This window comes from Galeopterus variegatus, unplaced genomic scaffold (assembly GCF_000696425.1).
Source record: "Galeopterus variegatus unplaced genomic scaffold, G_variegatus-3.0.2 Scaffold200, whole genome shotgun sequence".
NCBI classification, from domain to species: domain Eukaryota; kingdom Metazoa; phylum Chordata; class Mammalia; order Dermoptera; family Cynocephalidae; genus Galeopterus; species Galeopterus variegatus.
In genome coordinates, this window is record NW_007726311.1 from 393,441 (window position 1) to 420,297 (window position 26,857).

At 39.0% G+C, this 26,857-nt stretch overlaps 1 protein-coding gene across 6 annotated transcripts in view; it reads right to left on the bottom strand.

The window, feature by feature from the left end:
* Positions 1–26,857, bottom strand: part of ECT2L (epithelial cell transforming 2 like) — a 102,776-nt gene that overhangs the window by 14,059 nt on the left and 61,860 nt on the right. For 3 of the 6 annotated variants that reach the window (XR_550005.1, XM_008565559.1, XM_008565579.1), the window contains exons 7-14: positions 23,268–23,406; positions 21,351–21,519; positions 18,116–18,244; positions 12,659–12,751; positions 10,672–10,851; positions 9,054–9,157; positions 6,651–6,788; positions 1,976–2,062 (exon numbers count right to left, since the gene is read on the bottom strand). Coding sequence is in view for 5 of the 6 variants with exons in the window: in XM_008565559.1 (XP_008563781.1) it covers positions 1,976–2,062; positions 6,651–6,788; positions 9,054–9,157; positions 10,672–10,851; positions 12,659–12,751; positions 18,116–18,244; positions 21,351–21,519; positions 23,268–23,406 (1,039 nt within the window). In the remaining variant the exon portion in view is untranslated. The remainder of the gene's footprint in view (positions 1–1,975; positions 2,063–6,650; positions 6,789–9,053; positions 9,158–10,671; positions 10,852–12,658; positions 12,752–18,115; positions 18,245–21,350; positions 21,520–23,267; positions 23,407–26,857) is intronic. The other 3 variants (XM_008565570.1, XM_008565564.1, XM_008565573.1) reach the window with 3 other exon arrangements.

Below are 26,857 nucleotides of genomic sequence, written 5' to 3' on the forward strand. Positions count from 1 at the left end.
AAAACAAAGAACAATTTTATAACTTTCTTGTACATAGCTCTGACATATAGGGCAATCTATCTTTAAGTAGGGATAGATTGTTCTTTTAAAAAATAAATCCTAGAGGGCCGGCCCGGTCGCGCACTGGATAGTGCGCCGCTTGGGAAGCACGGCGGCGCTCCCACCCGAGGGTTCGGATCCCACATGCAGACCGGTTCCCGCTCACTGGCTGAGCGAGGCGCGGGAGCAACACCGAGGGTTGCGATCCCGTTGCCGGTCCCCGGTCCGGTACGGGGGCAACACTGAGGGTTGCGATCCGTTGCCGGACACGGAAAAGGACAAAAGACAAAAAATAAATAAAAAATAAAAAATAAATAAATAAATAAATCCTAGATAGTTTTCCCTTCAAGTCAAACCTCTTGTTTAAACAACTATCTTGTTTAAAATGAAAAAAAAAAATGACAATACTAAGTGTAGCGCTATGTAATTTTCACCAAGATGAGTCAACCATAATTTCATGAACTAAAATTAAAATGTAAAAATAATTTAAGAGAATGAGAAAACTCACTCTGAAATACTAAAAACATAATGTTATTGGTTATTTAAATTTTATCTTTCAAAAACATAGACTGTATATAATTAACCTATTTAGACACATCTACAAAATACATCAGCATCTTACTTGGCAATTGGCTTGCAGTCTATATTATATTTTATGTATTTATGTATGTATATATTTTTAAATATTTGAATTATCCAACATTTATAATCATTTTGACTTAAGGTTTCAGTTGTCAAACCTTTTGTTGTTGTTTTAAAACTATTGTCAGAAGCTGGCTGGTTAGCTCAGTTGATTAGAGTATGGTGTTACAATACCAAGGTCAGGGGTTCTGATCCCTGTACTAGCCAGCTACAAAACAAAACAAAACTCATAAATACAAAAATTATTATCAGATATTATCACCAATGGTCAGAAGAGATGCTATCTGATTCACTGCACTATGTAAATACATCCTTCCTTGGTGATTCCTGGTGATGGATTTGAGGGTGAGTGAACACCCACACCCTGGAAGGCTACAACCTGCACTGTCGCAGTGAGCGGATACACCAGGGTGTTGAGGAGCTAGAAAGAGCCTTGGGTCTGGACTCAGGGCTGTAGGATTGAAGTCTTTTTCCTCTCCCAGTTGTCTGACCTTATGGGAGCCATTTAACTTTTCTAACTCTAGTTCTTCATCTATCATATGTGGTTATTAACATCTACTTTTCAAGGGCTGGCCCGGTGGCGCACTCAGTAGAGTGCGGCACTTGGGAGCACGGAGGCGCTCCTGCTGAGGGTTTGGATCCCATATAGAGACCGGTCCGCTCACTGGCTGAGCGCGGTACGGGTGCGACACCAAGGGTTGCGATCCCGTTACCAGTCACGAAAAAAAAGACAAAAAGAAAAAAAAAACAAAAAACATCTACTTTTCAAGATTCTGAGAATGAAAGAATGAAGTGTGATAATGAAGAATACAAAGTAACAGGCGCAGGCTGTGTATTACAGCAGGACAGGACAACCTCTGCTTGTGCTGCAGCTCCCTGCACGTGCCAACCTTCTTACAGACAGACAGAGCCCTAAATGTTAGGTTGATTAGACTCAACTGTTGAAGTCAGACCATAAATTGGTGGGTTGATGAGTAACTGTAGACCTTATCCATGTGCCATCTCTTTAAATGACATCCGAGAATCATACTGGAAAATTACAGAGTAACATATAGACTGGGTTTGCTCCCAAGATGTTACACCTTCACTCTTTTGGCTCAACTTCTTTTCAGTTGAGGCTTATGTAAAAAAAAATCTACCAGCTAGATTCCCTCCCCCCACCCAAATTATATTTGTCTTTTCCCCTTAAGGGAAAATTCCAAGGCAAATGAAGAACAAACTGGAACAAAGTCTAAACCTTCACTGTCAGGAGCGAAACAAATTGTAAATTTGTATTATGTAATAGTTGGCTTACCAGTTTAACCAGCACCTCAAAATTTAGATCGTTTTTGCTGAGACTTGACTTTGTGTTCTGAGAATTGTCTTCTATAACATTTCTTTCCTGAAGATTAAATAGAGACTTGATTATTTGGAGGTAGACCTTGGTATCTCTGAAAGCCCAGTCGAGACTGTGCCCACAAGAGGCCCTCTGAAGCTATCTGTCTTCAGCCCTGACCACAATGTTCCCTAAACACAATGAATTACGTGCTTGATAAATGTGATGCCTCTCTTAAAATTAAATTTTATGTTTTAAAAAAATAGCCTTTAGCTTCCTTTGGACTATATTATACTTGAGAAACTAATTCACTGAAGCTCCCTTTTCCCTGAGAGGCAGGGGAGTGACACTGTTATTCAGGGGCTTCTAGCAGGCTTAAAAAGTTACATACATTCTCAGGTAACAGGCTTCTTCCTCAGCTCTGCTCTAGCCCTTCTCAGCTGAGGGCAAATAGGTTATCTTATTTTTAAGATGCCAGAAGGAAAAGTTCACAACACTTTATAAAATTCCTGTCTTTTTTCACCTAATGAAAATGTGTTATAAAAATTCACATACCCTTTCCAGACATGCACATTTAAATATGGCTTATTCTTTCTTCACTTAACCTTGTTAATTGTTCTTGTCGTTTTAGATTAGCACATTAGAAGAAAAAAAAAAATAGCTGGCTCCAACTTGCTGCAGCATCCCAGGGTCCACTCTAGCAATGGAACAACAGTCTCATGTTTATGTAAAGAGATAATGATGATTCACAGACATTTCTGCTGCCCTTTCTGAAGATAAAACTACCAGTGGTAACTCCTTGATGGGTGAGGCTGGAAGAAAACCATCCATTTGTAACCAAGACTCCTTTTGCCTTGCTCTACTTCGGCAGTAACGATTTTTTATTTTGTACCTGGTGACATTCTTACACAGTGGCCTGAAGTCTCTGTGTAAAGCCTTGGGCCCTGGGGCTGCATCCAGCCTGTTCTATTCCTGGACTGCTGAGGTCCCGCCTGGCCTGAGCCTGAGCACTTCACATCTGCTCCAGAATCTTCAACCCTTTCTTTCATGGTCCCCACCTGTGACTGTCCCAAACCAGCCTGGCATGTATATATACTTATGGCTGGGGGGAGATCTACTTTGTATTTTGACAAATAATTCAGAACTACTTCTCCCTGAGTAGAATGCTCTCTTTTTAAATAAATAATCATGCTGATTATTTATAGTAGTGAAATAAATTTGAGTCAATGGCAATGCCAATAGTTATGTAGGTAGAAAGTGTCTGCAGACATAAAATGAAAATCAGGCTCACTGTTTGGGCCAAGATTAGGATAATCCAAACAGTACAGAATTGTACTGCAGGTCTCATAGATAAGGGCCATTTTTATCTGGAATAGCACCCTACTGTACAGGCTCACACGAGTGCTTATGCATTAAAATTCAGGTGTCCACATGGCCCCCCGACCACCTTGGTTATGAAGAACCTTCACACTCACAATGTGGCTTTGTCTCACCTCTGGCTCAACAGCAGCTAGTTTTTCTAAATATAAATTTTTCTAGAGCTGGCCCGTGGCTCACTTGGGAGAGTGTAGTGCTGATAACACAAAGGCCACAGGTTCGGATCCCATATAGGGATGGCCGGTTAGCTCACTTGGGAGAGCGTGGTGCTGACAACACCAAGTCAAGGGTTAATATCCCCTTACCAGTCATCTTTTAAAAATAAATAAATAAATAAATAAAATAAATAAATAAATACAAATTTTTCTTTAGGGATAGGAAATTGATTTGGCATAGTAATTTTGTCTGAATCTAAAAATGGCAACTTCTCTCACTTTATACTATACATCTAATTGTTAGGATTTTTAGAGCCTATTTTTAGATTAAGACGCCATCTCTTACTTAGTTTTTAGGTATGAATTCAGAAGATGTAACTGGGGCAACAAACTGCCCATTTTGGGTTAGTAGGCATTTGCCTTGGCTCTCTCCAGGACATACAAGGGAGACCATAGGAAATAAGCTCACAGAACTAGCCTTTGATCACATGCTAGGAATTTTCCTCTAGGATGGAACACAGGCAGACGCTGCATTTTCCAGAGACATCCTAGTCACTGCTGATGCTTCTGCCAGAAAACAGTCAGCTGCCAGGATTAGGGGCCAGAGATAGTTGTGAAAATGACAGGTATTGCTCAGGAACAACTCTGATTCTAGCTGCGACCTATCACCGTGGTTGCATGGTATCAGCGTAAACACTACAGGCAGATGAAAACAAGGAGGAACTGATGACTGGGCAGCAAAATGACAGAGAGAGAGATAGATAATAGATAACAGATAGACAGACAGACACACAGGCCTGGATTTGACAGTAACCCCTGTTATACAAGCCCCTATGGAAGGATCTTTAAAACCGTTGCCTCAGAGAAACTTTTACTTTCCTCTCCTTTGGCTCCTAAGGCTTCTGAATGAATATCTACAGTTTTAAAAATAAACCCTAGGGTGAAGAGAAAAAAAGCTTTTCCATTTTATTCTAATTCAGCCCTTATGTTTAAGCTGTGGTTCTTCCTCCTAAGGATCTCCAAATTTGTATTGCAGGCTTGTGTACAAGTTCTTTAATGTTAAATATTAAAAACCAAATGTGAATCCAACACATATTTTTTCTAATTTGATTTTAAGAAAGTGAGACATCAAAGAAATTCCTAGGCATTAAGGAGTTTTACATTTCTGTAATTTTATTACAGCCCAGTGATTTCCAGCAATGAGGCAATTTTAAGCCCAAATTTCATGCATTAGTTTAGTAACATGATTATATGTTTAGGTCAACAACAGGTTGAGAAGTCGTAATTCATTGTGCATTTTATTTTGCAAAAGAAATCCAAGAAAATTCAAGAATGAAAGTGTCTTTGAGAGGAAATGCTACAAGTGACCATTCCCTTAGGAGTCAGAGATGCCAGAAATGGTTCTCACCAGTAGTTAGATCTTTCAAATGTAAAAGTAACACTTCAGAAGAGGAAGCACCTATCGTTTTGTCCTTATTGCTTTCTTAAAGTTTTCTCGCTCCAAAGAGGGGCATTTCTAAGGTCTGTATGCCCAAGGTTTGGAGTGATAGCTTTACCCTTAAGAATAAAGATGGATGAAAGAACTCCAGCAAAGTTTCCAGGGAGTCAGGATTCACCCACATATGGTGAGGGCTTTGGAGGAATTTGAAACCTGTATAATGTGGGTTAGCTGTTGACCATTCTCTTTAGTGAACCAAGGGTAATGAGTGGTATTAGAGGCCTGGGTGCTATTTTTCAAAGGCTTTCCCAGGCTGAAGGATGAATGGAAACTATATCCATCCTCTAGAGAGAATAATCCCCAAGAATCTCAAAGATATTGTGGCTGCAGAAAGGGAATCTAAATGCCCGTCCTAAAGTTCCCACCCCAGCCTGTGTATTCTGTGTGTGGGTCTATACACTACTTGTGTGTAGGGCCCATCCACCCTGAAGGCAGGGGCTGTGTCTTATTTAGCTGTCTATTCCCAGAGTCTGTCTAACATGGTGCCCAGCACATGGTTATCTCCCAGAAATATTTAGGGAACTGAACTGAAAAGATCAGGGATTGATCTCTGCCCAAGAAGTGGTCCACAAGAGTTTCCTAAAAAGACAGATTTAGGGATCAAGCACCCAGCCAGCAGGGCTCCACCTTATAAAGGGTTTGATGCCCCCAGAAATGTGTTTAAGTCTCCCCTCAGGGTGATGCCTGTGGTTGGGAAGAATAAGCCACTTGGTGGGAGGGGTGGGGATTAAACCTCAGATGGGTGGGTCTGAATAATTGCAGGCCTTTTGATTTGCTGGGCTAGTTTGGGGCAGCTTGGCAGAGGGGACATTGCCACCAGCTGTCCATGCCTGCCCTGGCCCTGTACTATGCTATCCTCTAGGGAAGCATTAACAAATACTTGCAGAATATCAGGTTAATAGGGCAACAGGTGATTTGCCTGCCAGGGGAACTCACAAGGCTATTCCTACAGCAGTCTCCACGGTGAATCTGTTTTAGGGGGTGGTATCTCAAGCCTTCAAGTATCAAAGATAGGTGACTTTTCTATGAGTATAAAATGGTTCTAAAATGACATTTTCCCTAGATAGAAATTGGCTCTCTGAATGACAATGCAATCCTCAGTGTTTCCTGAATCCTGATTATTTCACTTAACCAAGAATATTCAAATTCTGAATATGAACTGGCAAAATTATTCTTCTTTGCCTGAAGAATTAGCTTCAAACCCAGTTTTTTCTTTTATGATTTTGAATTTCAAATAAGAAAAAAAAGAACCATCCTTAGTTTCATTTAAAAAAAAAAAGTGTCCTAGGCTGCAAATGAAAAAATAAAAAATTCTCTTTACCTCAGGACTCAACTGAATAGGGAGCAAAGCAAAATGAGAATTTCCGACTTTTCTCCCACAACCAAATAGTGTTACTGACGTCAACATGGTGCAGTTTATGCATTTAAGTGGCTTAAATGTTACTCATTTCATGAAAACACAAAACATCCTTTTTTATAATAGTCCATGAAAATGAAGTTCTTAGGAAAAATGACAGGTTAAAGCTTTCCAGGTATAACTAGCACTATTGTTTCTGAATTTCTTCACCACATGTGCCTAACTCTACGGTGAAGCAATGACACAAAAGTGCAGCAGCAACTTCACCTTCATGTGCAAATTGGATGTTGCCTTTGGGTCACATTTTGTCAGAATAACATTTCCTTCAAAATCTTCGTTCTTTGTACTACATTTCTTCGACAGAATATATGACAATAATTCCAGAGGTTTGTCCTGAAAAACACCCTCCGCCCCCCCAAAAAAATCACTATTTAAAACATTCATCTGAAATGCAGGTCATCAAAAGTGCAGCAGAAAAGAGAAGATATTTTTAGTAGACTTTTCAGCTTTCTACCTAATTAATTTACATGTCCAGAAGACAAAGTAGCTATTACTCAATAACCAACAAATGGAACTTTCTAGTTAATTTCATATGCTAGATACTATATATACTCTTGGTTCTCAACTTTTTGTCACAATCCAGTTGGAATGCCAAAGTCTTGCAGAAGGTCTCTCAAGATCTTCAGAACCAAAGTGGCCCGCACCAACCTCTTGGCCAAATGAGGAAAGTAGACAGAAGGGATCTTACTGTTATCTTTCAGGGGAAAGAAGTCCTGGGAGAGAGGCTAGCACAGCAGAACTGCTGGGAAAACACCCGAGGCGCCCAAATTTGAGGTTCTCTTAGGCTATAGGGTGAATGCCATCAAAATTATATCATAAATGGTTATTTTCAGATAATTAGGTGGGAATAAGTATACTGAACCTACACCAGAAATGGTTAGTAATTCTTGTGTGTTTCGGGAGCAGGGCAGAGTCATCGCTGTGAAGGTCCCTGCTCACTCAATCAGCAAAGCTCGCCAGTGTCTTAGCTCCTCCAGCTGCCGAGCTCTGGCTAGAACGCTGCTGAGCTGAGTCCTCAGAGGAGGCAGGTCGTGGCTCACTGTGACCCCTCAGTCTCCAACAGTACAGCCAGCCTGGAGAGGGCCGGTGCAGGCCCAGGAAGCCGAGGTGAACCAGAGCAGATACGCAAGAATGACGAGAGAGAATGTGCACAGCGACAGTGTTAAATTCACCCACAAAGTAGAATGACTTCGGTGAAAGAGAAGGATCTGAGAATCTTTCCATAGAAAACTAAAGACCTTGTACAGCAGTGAGTATGGTAACGTCGTCCCTACTCCCATCCTATCCCCGAATTCTCCAACACTGAGAGTGGCACATCTCATGTCCCACAGCCTGGCTGTCACCTTTGGGGGTTTGTAGACCGGCCTCTCCTCACTTCACCGCCTTCTGAAATGTGAGCTGACTTTTCTGGGGGAGCATCTAAGATTTGCTTCTGATGAAAATATTTCTTCAGGCTTCCCCTATATTTGTCTCCGACCAAATTACTGGTTTATTTCTGTTCTTTTGTGTTCTCTTTCCCTTCCTCGCTCAACTAGCCCCCTCTGCTCTTTATCTTTTTTTTTTTTTTTTTTTTTTTTTTTTTTTTTTTTTTTTCTTTCCCCTCCCCCCTCAACTAGCCCCCCCTGCCCTTTTTTTTTTTTTTTTTTTTTCTTTCCCCTCCCCCCTCAACTAGCCCCCCCTGCCCTTTTTTTTTTTTTTTTTTTTTCTTTCCCCTCCCCCCTCAACTAGCCCCCCCTGCCCTTTTTTTTTTTTTTTTTTTTTCTTTCCCCTCCCCCCTCAACTAGCCCCCCCTGCCCTTTTTTTTTTTTTTTTTTTTTCTTTCCCCTCCCCCCTCAACTAGCCCCCCCTGCCCTTTTTTTTTTTTTTTTTTTTTCTTTCCCCTCCCCCCTCAACTAGCCCCCCCTGCCCTTTTTTTTTTTTTTTTTTTTTCTTTCCCCTCCCCCCTCAACTAGCCCCCCCTGCCCTTTTTTTTTTTTTTTTTTTTTGTCTTTTGTCTTTGTCCGTGTCCGGCAATGGATCGCAACCCTCAGTGTTGCCCCCGTACCGGACCGGGGACCGGCAACGGGATCGCAACCCTCGGTGTTGCTCCCGTGCCTCGCTCAGCCAGTGAGCGGGAACCGGTCTGTATGTGGGATCCGAACCCTCGGCGGGAGCACCGCCGCACTTCCCAAGCGGCGCACTATCCAGTGCGCCACCGGGCCGGCCCTGCTCTTTATCTTTTTATATCTGGTTTCACACTTTCTCAATTTTTTCCTCGTGGTGGTAATTGTTCTCACTGTTTTATAATGTTTATGTGCAATATAAAGCCACTAACATGTTTTTTTAAGAAATCACGTCTGATTGAAATCAAGCACGCAAGACAGAAAACAGTGCACAATGGAATAAACTGTAAATAACCTAGAAGATTTTCCCACCTGAGTGTTCCCCATACCTAACACATGAACATCTTGGGCCCAGAATCTCTCAGTGGCTATTTTTATAAACTGATGTAGTTCCTCTGCGGAACTGTGCCCCTGAAGGGATAAACTGATAAAAAATGGTAAATGTAAACTAAGAATTTATTTAAATGTTGGGGTTTTTATAGTTTGCTTTCTCCAAAGAAACACTTACAGAATCTTCTTTGGACAGTTCTGTCAGTCCATCTGCCAGAGCTCGTGCGACTTCTTGGTTATTAAGAATGTTGGCCGTACTCATGGTGTCGAACATAAACTGCCCTGTTAATATAAGGCCATGCACCCTGTATTAATTCACGTAAGAGATGTGATAAAAAAGAAAACAACTCAGTCCTCACAGGTGCTTTTTAGTGGATAAAAATGTAAAGAAGAGGAATAAAAATTCTATTACGTCATGAAATTCTATTGTTTCCACTATAATAAAATATAAAATGGGCCAAAGCAATTTAAATGGACAGCGTATAAAAAGTGGCCACCCTGGCAAAGCTGATATTAAATGAAATCTATAAATTGGACGATAAGGACAGAACATGTGAAAAGGAACCATATAAGTTGAATTGATACATTCTCAATCCTAGCAAAAATTCCTCCACACTCCCTCTACCTTTGTGCTCAAACACATAAATACTTTTTAAAGTCCATAAGAAATAACATACAAACATACATATACTGACATCTTTTTATATTATTTTAAACAATATGCATTTATTTGAAAACATGTTTTTTCTATCATCAAAAAAATACTACTACTTTTTAAAAGTTTACCTTTCCACTTTTCTCTCTAGTCCTTAATATTTATAAAAGAACCAGGAGAAATAATTTCCCCCTGTTTACATCGCTTCATAGTTACTGCTAAATATTGTTTGAAAACCTAAATGTGGTAGACTGGATAGTACAAAAAACAAGACAATTTCCTGCTTAGGAGGTATTTATGGAAAGAGATATACGACATATATTGACAGATAAATTATCTGCATGAACACTTATGTATTACAGCTCTCCTGTAGACAGTAACTATGTAAATAGACATTAAATAAGGAACAGGGGAAGGGAAGGGAAGAAAGAAATAGATGCATAGTGATTGTAATGGTGTTTTAGTGAGGTGGAAGTGTTAGGGGAAAAAATTGAATACGTAGTTACAGATGAGGGGGAAAAACCCTATTTACCCAATGGTGAAAAATACTTTGCTTTAAAGAATGGACTAATTTAGGTGATGATGCAAAATTGAGACACTAAATTGTTTCCAAAAGGCTCTATTGTGACAATTCAATCATGGGAATGAAGTGGGAATGGGAAAATAAATTCAGGGATGTCCAATAGGCTCAGCAAAGGACCGTAGATCCCATCACCAAATTATATAATTTAGACAGAAAATAAATAGAACTTAAATTGTAGAACAGTTTTTGTAATACGTGCTGCAGTGTAAGCGGTATTTTACTGGGATGTTGGTGCTTCACTTTTAGAGCAAATTGTAGTGGGAAACTCTGGCTTAACAGACACTAAATTTTGTCTAGGTAAATAGTTGACTGATAGGAATTAATAAAATGGTAAAAATTTAAAACAGGAACTAGCTTCTGCATTTTGAACTTAAATATATTTATTCTTGGTGGGTATTCATTATACTTAAAAGGAAATATGAAAGACATAAGGGATAAAGTTCTACTGAAGATGCTCAAGAGTGAAATTTTACTTGTGCCATTCCTAAATCTGTGTTCGCACTGGAGAGGAAACAAACTTCACAGTTAACCTGCAGCGGCAGAAGTGAGAGTTCTTACCTATCATCCTGCCACTGATGCTCTTCTGCAACTCCCTGAAGAAAGGTCGTAACAGTTTCCTTACTGATCTCAAGGAGTCTTCCAGGAAGTCCGTGAAGCTGCACCACGTCTGCAGCTTTAATTCGCTGAAGTAGATGCAAGGGGGGGTCCTTTCAAGTGGTCCCAGCCAATCACTAAGAACTGACATTATTTTCTCCTTTTATTATTGCAGACTTGAGCTCAGATGAAAGAATTCTACTTGTTTAAAGTACAACAAAAACTCAGTTTTAGTAATATCGGGTTTATTATCCTTTCTCATTAGAAGGCTAAAATAAACACCCATAGTCTGCTTTCAAGGGTAAAATTAGAAACTCAAAAAGGACACAATGAATCATTTCAAATGACTATCTACTTTTTAATAGACAAGGTTGACATATTCTATTTGAAATCAAAAATAGAATAGTAGAATAGAATAGAAGCAGAGCAGTCAACTAAGTAAAAATATGCTGCTTTGTCTTTTTATCCTGAGTGAAAATACAAGAAAATCTCAGTCTGCCTAGTTTTCCCATCATGCCATTCCAAGCCAACCCTGTCATAGCCAACCCTGTATCTTTCATAAATTATGTCAAACTTCTATCTGCAAATATATCTCCATGACTGAAGCAGGTGCTTAAGAAAGTTTGTCTCTTTAAAAAGCAATTACTGAATGATACAGTGATACATTAAATTTGATTTTCTGTCCTGAATGGATGGATAGCATTATTTGCTTTATTTCCCCTACTCTTCTTGACAAATGTGAAAAGCCTAATAACAAGTTCTTTAATAAAGAGAAGAAGAAGAGAGGGGAAAGGAGGCTGAGCCGGAGGAAGGGGGTCAGAGGAGGAGAAGAAAACCAGTTCCCTATTGCAAACAACCTGTCCTCACCCTATGCTCTGCTAGGCCAATTTCTCTTGCCACAGAGCCAAATAGGTTATCATTCGGTGATGTTGCTATATTAATTAAAATTAATGAGTGATTTCTGCTTCAAAACTATATCAAGTGAACATGCTTTTTGTTATATCCACATGGAACCTTTTCCCTTACACGTTTCACAATCACACCAGCTTTCCTCAGTCCTGAAAGGCCCTAGGCATTTGGGAGTAGAGGAGCAATGTTTTATACAGTTTCTACATCACACCAGTCCCTCCTTGATAGGAATTGAGAGAGTTTTAAAGGACGGGCCGGCCCGGTGGCGCACTGGATAGTGCGCCACTTGGGAAGTGTGGCGGCGCTCCCGCCCGAGGGTTCGGATCCCACATGTGGACCGGTGCCCGCTCACTGGCTGAGCGAGGCGCGGGAGCAACACCAAGGGTTGCGATCCCGTTGCTGGTCCCCGGTCCAGTATGGGGGCAACACTGAGGGTTGCGATCCGTTGCCGGACACGGAAAAAGACAAAAAGACAAAGAAAAAAAAAAAAAAGAAAGTGATTACTGTTCCTGTAGCAAAGCAATTTGGTTCTCTTGTTGGTCAGCCAAAGTTACATTTTGATCCAAATATGCAGCTTTAGTATCTAAATGAAAATTTGCTTTCAGGTGTATTTTATCTTTGACTGTTTTTCCTCTCAGATAATGTTACTGAAATGCAACCTAAGTGAGCCTCTTTGCCATTTCTTTGTACCTGCAATTCATTTTTCCAAACAAAACCATCTTGATAAGAAAAACTATTCTTTGTACTTATTATTTCTCTAGATTAGCAAGTATACATCTTTGCTTAACTCTTAAAGATAACTTTTCAATAGAGTTTTTGCAAATGATGATTTGAAGCAAAATATTTGCAATAAATAATCCCCTTCTAAGGAAATGACTGAGTGTTATGGGATTACCCAGTCTGGGAAGTGATAGCATTCTCTCACAGAAGGAATTGATAACAGCCACATCAGTACTATTAACCCTACTTTGTCTTGTGGAGATCCTGGAGTTGGTGTATGCTATTAGGCTAGGCATGGTTGTCAGCTCCTACATACACTTACTATGTTGGTAAGAGCCAGTTGCAATCCCAGTGGGGGCCGTAAAGAAGGTGCCAGTTAGTTGAGACAGCTGAGAAAGAACTTCTATTCCAGCCTCTGCACAGTCAAAAGTACTTGTGTTAGTTTAGTCACAGGTTTTGCCATGGAACAGTTAAATATTACTTAGGAGTAGTAAAGAGCTGGCCAAGAAAGGCCACTAGCAGTTGCCATCTTCAATTCAAATGCTTCCATGGAACAGTCCATAAGCACTTTATATTTCATACCGAAACACCAAAGCTCAAACACTTAATTTCTGAGGATTAAGCAACAGGGTGGAGAAAGAGGACGTGGAGTTTGACCTGGTGCTTATTTTCAGACTTGGATTACTCAGCCCAAAGACAGAAAAATCCTCATATATTTTCTAAAATAGTTGGACTCAAAGGAGAAGTCTCATTGTAAGAGGACAGATTTAAAAGTTAAACACTGGATGGAATATAATGGTCCAAATTTACCTTGGTATTAATTTTACTCCTTCTTCAATGACACAGCATATAGATTGAATTCTTGAATTCAGCATACAGATTGAATTACTTGGAATGAAACCAATGTATTTTAATTCTTTGAGGTCCAAGAATAAATAATTACTCCAGAATGCTTCAATTACTGATTGGAACAAGATGGCAGGAGCTGAAAGGTTGGGATGTCTCTACCTTACTAGTGCCTAATGTTTTCATTGATAAAGAAATCAATAAAATCAAATAGAAAGTCCAAAAGTGGACCTACACATATACAGTCAACTGATTTCAATAAAGGTGCAAATAAAATTCACTGGGAAAAAGATAGTCTTTACAAGGAATGGTCATAGAAAGATTAGATATCCATTTGTGAAAAGAAAAAATAAACCTCAATCCATACCTCAGTTTCTATTAAAAAAATAAATAAATAAATCAAATGGATCACAAAGCTAAATGTCAAACTTACAACTATAAATTATTTAGATGAAAACATAGGAGGAAATCTGTGTGACCTTTGGTTAGGCAAAGCATGTTTAGATATGATACCAAAAGCATGATCTATAAAAAGAAAACCTTGATAAATCCAAGTTCATCAAAATTAAGAACTTCTGCTCTTTAAAGAAACTGTTCAGAAGGAAAACACGTCATAGACTGGGAGAAGATAACCTAGTTTTAAAAATAGGCAAAAGATTTGAACAGACACTTCACCAAGGAAGACATATGAATAGCAAATATGTACATGAAAAGATTCTCAGAATTTAGTCATTACAAAAATGCAAATTAAAACCACAATTATATACCACTGTACATTGACTTATGTGGCTAAAATTAAGAAGAGTAACCACACCAAGCGGTGGAGTGTTGGGCGATGGGAGTTCACATATACTCCTAGTGGAAATGTAAAATGGTACAACCACTTTGGTAAACAGTTTAGCTGGTTTTTAAAAAGTTAAACATACACCTATCATATGATCCAGGCATTCCACTCTTATTTATCCCAGAGAAGTGAAGGCATATGTTCACAGCAGCTTTATTTGTAAAAGCCAGAAACTGGAAAGAACTCAAATACCTACCCACAGATGAACGGATAAACAAATCGTGGTATATCCATACAATGTAGTAATTCCCAGCAGTAAAAGAAATGAGCCATTGATACATGCGTCAAATGGACAATCTAAAATAATTACCCTGACTGAAAGAAGTCTAAAAAGAACATATACTGTATGATTTCATATACAGAAAATTCTAGAAAATGCAAAGTAATGTATAGTGAGAGAAAGTAGATCTCAGGTTGGGGGTGGGAAAAAGCCGGAGAAAGAAACTACAGAGGGGCGTGAGGAAACTTTTGAGGGAGATAAATATGTTCATTTCCTTGATTGTTTTATGGTTTTACAGGGTGTGTATACATGTCAAAATTTATCCAATTGCACTCTTTAAATATGTATGGTTTATTGAAATCAATTACACCTCAATAAAGCTGCCTAAAAATGTTTCAAATGATATCCAAAATGACAGATTTTTGGCTTATGCAGTAACCGAGTGAATGATATTTTTACTGAGGAGTCCTGGGGCAGGGGTAGGTTTGGTGTTGGGGAGGCAATCAAGAGTTTGTTCTAGGTGTATCAATGTTGAGATATCTATTAGACATTCAAATTAAACTTTCATATGAAGATGACAAGTTATATATGAATCTGCAGCACAGAGATTTCAGAGCTGGAGACATAAATTTGGGAGTCTTCAGCATCTAGACTGAATTTAGAGACATCAGAATAAATGAGATTGCCTAGGGTAAGAGTGTATATATGGAAAAAGGGAGAGTCTAGGATCAAGCCTTGGGGCATATTTTAGGGTTCTGCAGAGAAAGAAGGGCCACTGAGGGGGGGAAACAAGGAGAGTGTGGTATTAGGGGACCAAGAGAAGAAGAGTATTTTGGGGGAGGGGGGTTCATCTGCATCAAATGCTTCCAAGGAAGAAGCCAAAGCAAGGAGAGGATGGGGAAGGGACCATGGATTTGGGCACATGGAAATCACTTACAGTCTTCCAAGAGCAGTTTCAGTAGAGCTAAAGAGAGCCCTTGGAGGAACTTGAGGAGAGAATGGGAGGTGAGGAAGGCAGAGGCAATCAGTGTGGACCGATGGCTGTGGCTTGGGACCGGCATCCTCAGCTGGGAACTTGCTAGAAATGAAAATTCTCTGGCCCCACCCCAGACCTAACTGAACCCAAAACTCTAGGTGGGGCCCAGGAATGTGCAGCTTAACAAGGCCTTCAGGTGATTATAGTACACACCAAAGTTGGAGAATCACTAGTCTAGTCAATTTAAAAAGTGGTGAGTGAAAGTTAATTATCTTTTTCTTAAAAAACGTAGGATATACTACAGATGCTTCTGATTTGATCGGAAGAATCCAATAAAGAGAAATGAGGCTATAGAAGAAGATTTGCGTGTAGGAGTGAAGTCTTGGGAAGATGGAAGGCAACGGGATACAGAGTCCGACTGGAAGTTGCTCTTGGAGCAGGGGCGCTGCTTCCATCGTTAACAGAAGGGAAGACGGAATGAAAAGTAAGGCGTCGGGCAGGTGGGGGATTTGGTGGTGAGAGAGACATTAGGGACTTCCCATATGATTCTGTTTTCTCAGGGAAGTAAAAGGTGAGGCCAAAAGCTGAGAGATGGGGTTATTGAAAGATTGACTAAAGAGGAGAAGGGATGAAACTGCCATCTCAAAAAGTGGGAAAATGAATTTACCAAGGAAATGTAGTAGGATTGCTCTGTAGTGTTGCAATTTCATTTGATATTCATGTCCTCAAAGGAAAGCTAAACCACCTGGAACAGCTGTATGACTTTTTCCAGCAGTCTTCAGCTGCTTTGGTGCAGGCAGGCTGTGCACCAAAGTGCGTGGTGCTGTGCACGGTGTATGCAGATAGCTGTGTTCTAACTAGATTCAGGATTTAGCCAAATGAGTGGGATTTAGCCAGGAGAGAGGGAGACAAGGAAGTTCATATTCTTTGTGAGGGAGTGATGATAACGTTGGGCTATTAAATCCAAGTTTAACAAGGAAGGAAGCGAGGATTAAGGCCTGGTGCTAGAGAGTGAAAAAGCAGTAACACATAGAGTGGAGGGCTTCAGGCAAAGAACTGCTGAGGTGGGCACACTGGAGTACAAGATATAGAGGTGGTACTCAGAACGAATGCCTGACATCAAGATTTCAGAGGAGAGACAACTACTGGGGATGACAAACTCAAGAGTGGTGCCTGAGGTGGTGGAAAAAGGGATTTTTTGACTAAGACAAGGGTCTTTGATGGTTCATCCAGACGGATATTACATTTGATGAGAATTGCAGTGGTGGTGTTAGGGCCCAGAATGGTAGTGAGGGATCTGTTTTTTGGATGCTATTAAGTTTCACTTGAGACAATTTTTATGTCACCAAATCCACGGTTCTTTTCTCCCTTTCCCTTACTCTCTTACTTTCCCATAGCCTTTCTTTTCCTTCTACTCCAGTTGAAAATTTTGCTTTGCTCTTATTATAAAAGTAATTTTAGTTTATTATAGAAGATAGAGGCAGACAAAGGCATTTTTAAAAAGGAGGAAAAAAGGAAAACGCACTTATCATCCTATCCAACTAATGTTAACACCTTGGTATACATCCTTTAAAACCCTTTTCTATACATACATGTACCACCACCACCCTCCCCACCCACCCACACACATGTTTTAAACACCAGGATTACACCATTCATACTCTTTGTAGTCTTTTAAAACTGATTTCAAAAGTAGAAAAATTATAAAACACATCTAGAAATAGATGCTGTCAAAATTTCGGTATATTTTCTCCTAGATTTTTCTAGGCACATTTTCTACATAGCTGAGATTTCATATATGTATTGCACTAACCTTGTAAAATTATTTACAAAATGTTTCACAGTATTGTGTTTTCTTTTAAACCCCTTCCCATCCTTTTTGTCTTTTCCTTCCGTTTGGTTGAAGCCTGCCAAGGGCATGCTTTGCACATACTGAATAGTCCTGTGAAATCTGAGGATTAGGAAGAATTTTAAAACTCACAGTTCCCTAAGGAATGGATAATAAGAAACAGTTTGAGAAAATTAAACTTCACATTTCCTCTTCCTTCCTCTGCTTTGTAAAACAACATAGCTAGTGAACGCAGAGACTTTAGCAAATATTCAGAGTGAATTTGACTTAATATATCTGAAATTTCTCTTCAAGCATTGAAATCAACTTTGAATCATGCTGGCTGACTCTAGACAGACAGGCATTTAAAATTACAAGGGGATTTCAAAAAGGTCACGGAAAGAGTCATATCTTTCAGCACTATTTTTCCACGAACTTGTTGAAGTACCCCCATATATCAGCAACCTCAATGATCACCTGCCACACTCATCTTTAAAAAGCTCTTCATTGTTGCTAATATTAAGTATTTACATTATTATTTATTTTTATTATTTAAATATTTTTATTATTTTGGTATTCACAAGTCCTTAAGGTAAGATAATGTACTATTATCCTAACTTTCAAATGGAGGTACACAAACTTGCCACAGGCTACACAGCTAAAAAGTGTCATGAGCAGGACTCAAGTTCAAGTTCTTGGTCACCAAGTTCATGCTCACAGAAGGTTCAGTACACAGCAGAGGAAGTTCTCTCAGATTGATTCTGTTCCCCATGCTAGTCAGGCACCTTCCCGTATATTATGGAGGCTGATATTATCGTGTTTTCCAGAATAAATACAAATAATGCTGCTGGGTCTTGCCATTAATGACTTTATTTCTGCAGAGACAGGTTACTATCCCTAATCCCTTCTTCCTCCAAATACCTGGGTATGTGAGGTATCAGAGAGAAAAAGATAAAGAGTGAAATGTGACAGAATCATTTGACCTGAGGGCATTTCACAAATTCACAAGATATCATCATAAAGTCAGCATGACCACCATCTTTCTACAGTGTGTTCAAAGCTGACCTGACGCTCCAAGTGGCACAAAGAAGTCCACATGGCCCCCTTCTTCTTCAGTGGCCACATAGCTTCCTAATTTCTCCCAGAAGTCTCTCACTTCAGGCTTCAATAAATTTTTAATACCAATTTTATATCCTGAGGAAAAAATCAAAATGTCATATTAGTTTGTCACGTTATCATGAACAGAAACTCTTAGCAGTTTGTGAAAATGTAACCCCACATTCAAAAAGCTAACAACCCCCTGTCAGACCAAGATCTCTAGGGCACCTCTGCTTCATGCTGCACCATGTTAGGGCTACAAAAGGTGCCACTGGACACCACCATGGCCATAGCCTGCTTCTCATTCTGGATGAGTCGGACACTGTGCAGGTAGGCGTACGCTGTGTTTCTGTCTTCACTGTGCAGCAGTGTGAGTTACCAGGCTCATGCAGGGTTTAGGGTGGATGGTCAGTAAAGTCCTGGGATTTTGCAACCAAGTTCCAAAGTAGAAATGCTTTCCACAATTATTAATCAAGAAATAAGTAGTTCAGAGCAGAGGTAAGGCTCCTTTAAATGGTAACCACCACCTGAAACTCTCCTTTTTGCTCCCTTCCTAGGAATTCTGTGCGACGATTCTGCTACGCTGCATGTGTCTGGACCTATATCTAAAGGACTCGTAGATACTCTGCATCCCCAGTCCCCAATAATAAAATGAAAACAAGGTCAGGCACCAGAATCCTGATGTTTCACTCCTTCCCAGTGAGAGGCTCAGATGTGTGATGCAAGGACCTCTTTGAGTGATGCGATAAGAGATTTTGCATTGGTGTCATTTTTAAAGCAAAAGCTTTTGGGAAGACACCACAATTATATAGAAGAAAACTAGTTCCTTGAGGTATTTTGTTATTGTTACTATTACTTTAAAAAAATAATAAGGAAAAGGCAGAGTTTGGAATCCTTTCTCATCTGAAGAAGAAAAAGCTGAGATCAGGAAACTTTAATAAGCTACTCCATATGAGGTGAACTTACTGCCATAATATAAACTTGCAGGTGATGCCTCTCCACCATCTACAGAAGAGTTACCATGTCATTCATCATAAATTTAAACCCCAAACAAATAGCACCTGAGTTTACTCTGGGGGGATATACAAAAGTGAATATGGAACACAACTTACTCCAGGCACAGGTAAACCAAATAAGGAAAGCCCAAAATAAGGTAAAGCTAAACAAAAAGCAGTTAGTTTTTGCCAATAATAAAATTCACTGAAACTGTTCCAAGTATGCTGAGTTCCAGCCCCAGAGATGGCAGTTTGATGGGTGATTCAGGGACTCACTCTGCCATTTTGTAAGTTCTCTGCCAGCTGGATCCTTAACCATTTTTCTCCCTCTCTTCCCTCACCCACAAGGATAAAAGATTTTATGTTGGTAAAATTTAAAACAATTCTACTTTTAGTATAAGCAAGGAAGGATGCAAGTTATATAAAGAAGAACAGAAACTAGAAGTTTACTTCTAAAACATTCATCATCTCCTTCCTCCAGAAAAGAATAATCACTGAGATTTTTGAAAGCCGCCATTTAACAAGTTCATGATGTCAGCCATTCCTTTCCTTTGTGGTATAAGCCAAGTGGGAGTATAACGAATGTTGTCAGTGCACAGCAATTTATAGATCTTGGTATTTGCTGCTATTAAAATTGCTTCACTCCATCAAACTTAAAGCTTTGGTGCCTCAAAGGACACAATCAACAAAGTGAAAAGGAAACCTACAGAATGTAAGAAAATATTTGCAAATCATATATCTGATAACAGGTTAATATCCAGAATATATGAAGAACTTCTACAACTCAACACACGAAAAAGTCAAACAACTCAACTTTAAAAATGGGCAAAGGACTTGAACAGACATTTCTCTACAGAAGATATACATGCCAACATGCATCGATCCTCGACATCATCACAGAAATTCAAATGAAAACTATAATGAGACATTACCTCCTATCCATTAGGATGGATACTATAAAAACAAAACAAAACAGAAAGTAACAAGTGTTGACAAGGATGTGGAGAAATTGGAACCCTTGTGCATTGTTGATGAAATTATAAAAGGGTACAAATGCTATGGAAAACAGTATGTAAGTTCCTCAGAAAATTAAAAATAGAACTACCATATGATCCAGCAATCCTGCTTCTGGGTATATATCCAAAAGGACTGAAAGTACAATCTCAAGGAAATATTTGCACACCTATGTTTGTATCAGCACTATTCACAATAGTCAAAAGGTGGAAGTAACTAAATGTCCATCAGTGGATGAATGGATAAACAACATGTGGTCTATACAAGCATTAGAATATGATTCACCTTGGGCCGGCCCGGTGGCGCACTAGAGAGTGCGCCGCTTGGAGTGCAGCGGCACTCCCACCGAGGGTTCGGATCCCATGTGGAGACCGGTTCCCGCTCACTGGCTGAGCGTGGTGCGGGCACAACACCGAGGGTTGCGATCCCGTTACGGGTCAGTAAAAAAAGACAAAAAGGAAAAAAAAAAAAAAGAATATGATTCACCTTTAAAAAGGAAGGAAATTCTGTCACGTGCTATAACATGAATGAACCTTGAGGACATTATGCTATGTAAAATAAGCCAGTCACAAAAAGACAAATACTGTGTGATTCCACTTATATGAGATATCTAAAGTGCTCCAATTCGTAGAAACAGAATGGTGGTTGTCAGGTGCTATAGGGAGGGGAAAAGTTGTTTTTTTGATGCATACAGAGTTTCAGTTTTGCAAGATTTAAAGGTTCTGGAGATCTGGTTCACAACAATATGAATATACTTCAAAGTACTGAATTGTACATTTAAAAATGGTTAAGATGGCAACTTTATTTTATATGTATTTTTAATCAGAACTTTAAAAAACAATCATTAAAAAAATTGCTCCTCTTTCTTCATAAAGTCAAAATTAACACTTCTTAGCAAATTGGAACTTAAATAGTACTTTGTTTTTTTGGGTTTTTTTTGTCTTTTTCGTGACAGGTAATGGGATCGCAACCCTTGGTGTGGTGTCGCCCACACCGTGCTCAGCCAGTGAGTGCACCGGCCATTCCTATATAGGATCTGAACCTGCGGCGGGAGAGTCGCTACGCTCCCAGCGCCACACTCTCTCAAGTGCGCCACGGGGTTGGCCTGAACTTTGAAGGTCATATATACTTGTAGGGACAAACAGCATCAGCGCAAAGTTGTCTGATTGTTCTTTGCCAATCCCCAGTCCTACCTTGGAGTAAATTGATTTCTCTGCTATCTCCATCGCTAAATATTCCTATACTCTTTGCCTTCCACCCATCCAGAGCTTTTTCTATGCGATCAAACAAAGTCTCCAAGGTCATGCCGCTGTGTTCATATACCACGGAAATGACACCGGCCTTAACACTCTCCACCACCATCTAGAAAATGAAACCAAAGCTATCAACACCAAAGCCCACTATTTTAGAATACTTATTAATGAAAGAAATATAATATATACATAATATGCTGAGATTTCTAAATATTTTTTCAGAAATTATGGAAGAATATGAGCTTCCCCCTTTATTGGTTTCTTTAAAAATTATTTTATTTCTTTTCTAATTATAAGAGGAGAAAATTAAGTACACTCATAACTCCATTACTCAGAATAAGTACTTATTTTGAAAAAGCATTAAAGGCCCAAACTGCCTTGCACTTAGTAGGTATCCAATAGATTATCACTGAAATGAATTTGTTGTACTTAATCCAAAAAAAGAGCACCGTGATCTTCTTCCAACTTTTTTATCTTTGTATACACCATGCACAGAGACATATAGATAACTTTTAAAAAATAATAAAAATGAGATCATACAATTTTGCAATGAACTTCTTAAATAGATTTAAAGTTTTCTTCTTATCAATTTCTGAATTATCAATATTGCTTGACAAATATTAATATTCCCCATTTTAATAAATATTAAAACCACTTTTCTTTGAATTCAACAACCAAGTAAACTTTTTATTATGATAAAGTTAATTCATAGCAGCAGACAGGATGAAAATTCATTGAGGTTGCTGATTTTTTTTCCAAAACCTCATGCCACTTCCTGGAGGTCACAGTGCAAGTGAACAGAGAACTACCACATGGTTATGTCCTGCTTTTTACCTAAACCCCTACCGCATGTATAATCAAATAAGTAATTATGCCATAGTCTTCTATAAAGAGGACAAACGGGAATAGACTTAACCTATTTATCCACCCACACTGTCACTGATCATTCTCTGTGCTCAGCTTGCGTTTTTAGACATTAGGGAAACTATCTGTGTCCCACATGGAGATCAAAGCTGTGATCTGGCTTTCATGTGGGTCCACTGAGCTCGCCAGTTGTCAATGATTAGAGCCAATTCCTAGATGCATAGAAGGGGAAGTGATTTCATAATATGAAAACAGCCGTTTTGTTACAAATAGGAACTTTTTTGAAAACTTTGCTAAGTATATGTCCCTATGTGTGTGTATTAATATATATGACAGTACTTCAAAAGTTCATGGAAAAATAGAATTCTAAAATAATGCAAATTTTCCATGAACTTTTTGAAGTGCCCTAGTACATGTACACATATGTACATACATATTCATTCAGACATGTATAAAAATACATTTGTCTTCCTGTCTTCTTTGTGCTCTCTTTATTTTTTGTATTATTCATATTAAAATTAAAATATATAACCTTATTACAGAAAGAGCATATTTCAGTATAATGGTGCCCTCATTAAACAGATCACAAAATAGGATTTCAGACATTCTTCTTTTGGAGATGGTGGTTACATAATAATATTAAATTCTTTTGGAATTACAGAGAAATTTTAAAATAATTCTTAATCACTGTGCTTTTTTGGGGGGATTAAGTGCAAGAAATTCAATACGATAAGAATTTATTGGACACCTACTAAGTGCAAGGCAATTTGGTCTTCAATGCATTTTCAAAATAATTTTGATTTATGGCAATCTTTATTGCTTTCGATTTTAAAAACTGTTCGGGATCTTTAAATTTCCACTTAGATCAGACGATTTTCCTTTTAGGAGATGAATCATTTTCATACACGTGGTCGCCGAAAGATTGCCATACACCCTCTAGTTTATATGAAAAAATGATTCAGGAAAGGGCTGGCCTCATAACACACTCTGTACCTCATATGCAGGAATCCGAGATGATATTAATATGAAGTGTGGCAGGAAAGCATATGAACAGCTGTCATCATTTTTATAAACTCCATGCTGATTTTTCTTTGATAATAAAGGGTAGGAGTGGCTTCCAGAAACATTGCTTCTATAGGGAAAAAGGGGGAATAAGGGAAGATTTCATTTTCTCTTGATTTTCGATGAGTAAGCAGCAGTATGTCCTCTGGGCATCAGTTGTACTCTACAGGGCACATGGCCTCAGTGCTGTAGACTCTCCCTGTGGCTTGGGGGACAACAGCAAATGGGACTCCCAGATCTGCCCTCTGAGCCTCTCCTTTTCTTCATGTGGGAAGCTGGAAAGGTCTCTTAGAACTTACTTTGCTCCTTGGGGCACTTAAAATGAATGTAATGGCATATGTAGGGGTTCAAAACAACACTTAAAAAGAAGTAGCCAAGAGATTTTAAATTTCCTTCTGGGCCTGAGGGGTTTCTCAGCAATGTCTCCATCCTCTCCACAGCCACATCAACCCACCCCCACATTACCCACAACAGGAGCTTCCCTGTGCTTCTTAAAAGGCTCTATGTGTCTTGAGTTAGTGAATGTACATGCACGCACTCAAAATGTCCAGACATAAGAGATCCACACGTAGTGTCAGTGGTCAAGTTAAAAGAGTGTTGGAATTTTGAGAATTTTAGGTTCTAGTGTTTGACTCTACGACACTTGGGCATGTTATATTATATCACCTTGCTAGACCTCAGTTACCTCGTTTGAAACATCTAGAAATCATACATTATCTCTAGAATTCAAAGCAAAAAGTTTTTAAAAATTTTCTAAGCAGCTGCACAAATTGAGGTAATTATGAATGTCAGGTAGAGTGGATGAACAGAGTAAGAATTGAAATTCTTGTAATTTCATTACACAGTATGACTTTGATTTCTGAATACAGTCAACATTTCTCTATTTGGGGTAATAAAAGAATTATATTTGGACATACAAACATAAATGGAAGTTATATTTCAATATTATTTGGATACTCTTACTCCATAAAAACCTGTGGGAAAACGTTATTTTTGCTCAATAACTTTATACAGAAAATGTATTACATCCACAGTATAGCCTCACTGCAGCATTAAGAATATTTGAGAGACAAGGAGCCAATGGCCACAGCCCTATCCACCCTGAAGCAGGCAAGAGAGCACACCTGGGTTCCTAGGCAAGGAGCCGAGGGCCACAGTCCCCTCCACATGGAAGCAGGTAAGATAGCACACCTGGGGTCCTAGGCAAGGAGCCAAGGGCTGTAGCCCCTTCCACCCAGAAGCAGGCAAGACAGCATGCCCAGGGTCCTAGGCAAGGAGCCGAGGGCCACAGCCCCCTCCACATGGAAGCAGGTAAGATAGCACACCTGGGGTCCTAGGCAAGGAGTTGAGGGCAGCACCCCCCATCCAAAAGCAGGCAAGAGAGCACACCTGGGTTCCTAGGCAAGGAGCCGAGGGCCACAGCCCCCTCCACATGGAAGCAGGTAAGATAGCACACCTGGGGTCCTAGGCAAGGAGTTGAGGGCAGCACCCCCCATCCGAAAGCAGGCAAGAGAGCACTCCAAAAACACCACATTCATGCAGGTGGCCCACTACAGCCACAGTTGTTGAAAAAGCAACTCAACTCCACAGCAGCCACGGCCACCATTCAGGCAGCCCTCTGGACACTCAATACATTTACACAAGGAGAATCACCAACAGACTGGAAAAAGGGAGGACGTCTCTCTCCTCAAAGCCCACTCCAGAGTAATAGAAGAAGCAACTGCTCTACCAGATGACCAGACATCAATGTAGCTATTAGAAATAAAAAAACCCAAGAAAACATGACACAACCAAAATAATACAGTAATTCTTAAATACCAGATCCTATAGAGCAAGAAGCCCTTGAAATGACAGAAAAGGAGTTCCAAGCAACAATCTTAAGATTGTTGTAATTTCATTATACAGTATGAGATGCAAGTTGTTGTAATTTCATTATATAGTATGAGATACACTGAGATATGAGAAGACTCAGACAACATAATGAAATGAGAAAAAAAATTCAGGATGTGAAGGAGGAAATTAACAAAGAGAATAATACCTTAAAAAAGAATGTAGCAGAACTCATGGAACTGAAAGATTCACTCAACAAAATAAAAAACACAACTGATAGCTTAAGCAGCAAACTAAAACAAGCAGAAGAATTTCTGATCTTGAAGATAGTCTTTTTGAAATAACCAAGGTGGACAAAAAAAAAAAAAGAAAAAAGAATTTTTAAAATGAAGAAAATCTAAGAGAGCTATCAGACATCCTTAAGCACACAAACATTCAAATCATGGGTGTCCTAGAAGGGGCAGAGAAAGGAAAGACATGGAAAACCTATTCACTGAAATAATAACAGAAAACTTCCCAGGTACAGGGAGAGACACAGACCTTCAAATCTAGAAGGCTCAAAGATCGCCAAACAGATTCAACACAAAAAGATCCTCTCCAAGATACATTATGGTCAAATTAGCAGAGCTCAAAGACAGAGAATCTTAAAAGGAACAAGAGAAAAGTGTTATCACCTATAAGCGAACCCCTATCAGACCAACCACAGACTTTTCAACATAAACTCTTTGGGCCAGAAGAAAATGGGATGATATATTCAAGATACTAAAAAAAACCCAACTGCAAACCAAGATACTATATCCAGCAATGCTATCCTTCAGAAATGAGGGAAAAGTAGTATATTTTCCAGACAAACCAAAGCTGCAGGAGTTCACCACCACATGACCAGCTCTGCAAGAAGCTCAAGGGAGTCCTACATCTGGAATCCAAAAAACGATAATCACTACCACAAATCCACAAGAAAGAACAAAACTCACTGGTAGAACAAAAATGCAAATGAGAATGAGAAAAAAACTAAATCTTACCACCACAAAAAGCTGTAGTGATAATGTAATAGTGCCCCTACTTTATTTCTGATTTTAGTGATTTTACTCTTCTCTCTTTTTTCCTGATCAGTCTAGATAAGGGTTTGCAAATTTGATTGATCTTTTTAAAGAATCAACTTTTGGTTCCGTTGATTTTTTTCTCTATTGTTTTTTAATTCCCTATTTCATACATTTCTGTTTTAATCCTTGTTATTTCCTACTTGTATTTGCTTTTGGTTTAATTTGCTCTACTTTTTCTATTTTCTTAAGATAGAAGTTTACATTACTGATTTGAGATTTTCCTTATTTTTAATATAGGTGTTTACAAGTATAAATTTTCCTCTAAGCACCACATGAGCCCTGCCCAACATAACAAAAATCTTGATATGTTGTGCTTTGATCTTTATCTCAAAGTACTCTCTAATTTCCCTGTGATTTTTCTTCTTACCCATTGTTTATTTAGGAGAATGTTATTTAATTTCCACACATTTGTGAGTTTTCTAAATGTCCTTCCATTATTGTGGTCAGGGAACATATTTTCTATAATCTTAGTCTTTAAAAAAAAGAAAAGAAAAATGTAAACAAAGTTCATGGAAAGATTTCTATTGTCTTTCAATTCTTTTTTTCCACAAGCTTTTGGAAGTGCCCTTGTGTTTAGATTCTGTTTTA